This window comes from Pristiophorus japonicus, chromosome 17 (genome assembly GCF_044704955.1).
Source record: "Pristiophorus japonicus isolate sPriJap1 chromosome 17, sPriJap1.hap1, whole genome shotgun sequence".
In the NCBI taxonomy this organism is placed as follows: domain Eukaryota; kingdom Metazoa; phylum Chordata; class Chondrichthyes; family Pristiophoridae; genus Pristiophorus; species Pristiophorus japonicus.
In genome coordinates this window covers 46,195,503-46,196,861 of record NC_091993.1, presented here as the reverse complement: position 1 = coordinate 46,196,861, position 1,359 = coordinate 46,195,503, and the positions used below count along the sequence as shown (strand labels likewise).

Below are 1,359 nucleotides of genomic sequence, written 5' to 3'. Positions count from 1 at the left end.
GGGAGAGCTTTGGGAACCAGAGGCCCCCTGTTCCTCCCCAGCACACTACACTCACCACGCGGCATGTCTCAGATTATTCATATACTGAATCCCAAAATGTTACTTTCTGAAAGAAATCTAATTTCCGTTTTAATGAATCAATACTAACTGCTTCTACCATCTACCGAGGGAGCCTGCTCCATTTCACTCACTGAAATATTGTTTCCACAGACTAGTTTTGAATTAACCCCATCCCCCCTCTCCCCCCCTCCGTCCCACCCCACCCCATTCAAACGCAGGCCGGGTCCACTGCGTCCACCGGAGCCTCTGGGTCCACCGGGACCTCTGGGACCTCTGGGTCCACCGGGACCTCTGGGTCCACTGGGAGCTCTGGGACCTCTGGGTCCACCGGGACCTCTGGGACCTCTGGGACCACTGGGACCTCGGGGACCTCTGGGTCCACTGGGAGCTCATGGTCCACCGGGCTCTCTGGGTCCACCGGGACCTCTGGGTTCACCAGGACCTCTGGGACCTCTGGGTCCACCGGGACCTCGGGGAGCTCTGGTTCCACTGGGACCTCGGGGACCTCTGGGTCCACTGGGACCTCTGGGTTCACCAGGACCTCTGGGACCTCTGGGTCCACCGGGACCTCGGGGAGCTCTGGGTCCACCGGGACCTCTGGATCCACTGCTCTGGACAAGGTGGATTGGCTTGAAATGGTCGACATTATCCAGTTCCTTTAGAATCGTAAAAACTCAACCTTCTCCTTTCCAGTGCCCAATTTACATAATAATTCCTCACAATCCAATCCTTCCATCCTCTTAATCTGGTTGCTCTCTTCCTTATCCTAGAAAAATTTCAGTTTCTAATTTCTGGACATTTGAATCTTGAGAACTTGGAAACTGATTTAAAAATGTTGAGCTGATTGATTTGGTCTGGCTCCATGCTGATGCTATTTTTCCCCGGCCAATCAGTCTGCCCTCACTCCACCTCCCAGACTTGCTACTCTTTCAGCCAATGTTCACCCTGATCCCGCCACAAGGAAATGCAACAAAATGGCAAGATTATTAATTTTTCTCCTCCTGCCTATGGACAAACTGCCTGGACTCCATTTAGTAACTTTCTCTTGCAACTTGAACTGGACTTGAACACAAACTCCTGACTCAGAGGAGGAGGAGGAATGAGGAGGAATTTCTTCTCTCAGAGGGTCGTGAATCTTTGGAATTCTCTGCCTCAGAGAGCTGTGGAGGCTGGGTCATTGAATATATTTAAGGTGAAGATAGACAGATTTTTGAACAATAAGGGAGTCGAGGGTTACGGGGAGCGGCAGGAAGTAGAGTTGAGCCCAGGATCAGATCAGCCATGATCTTATTGAATGGC

The 1,359-nt window shown here is 51.7% G+C and overlaps 1 protein-coding gene across 1 annotated transcript; it reads right to left on the bottom strand.

Moving 5' to 3' along the window:
- Nucleotides 1-268: 268 nt before the first annotated feature.
- On the bottom strand, nt 269-706 carry LOC139227974 (uncharacterized). Its single transcript, XM_070859132.1, has one exon. It carries the CDS (start codon nt 704-706, stop codon nt 269-271), a length of 438 nt encoding a protein of 145 aa, XP_070715233.1.
- Between the last annotated feature and the right edge of the window lie 653 nt (nt 707-1,359).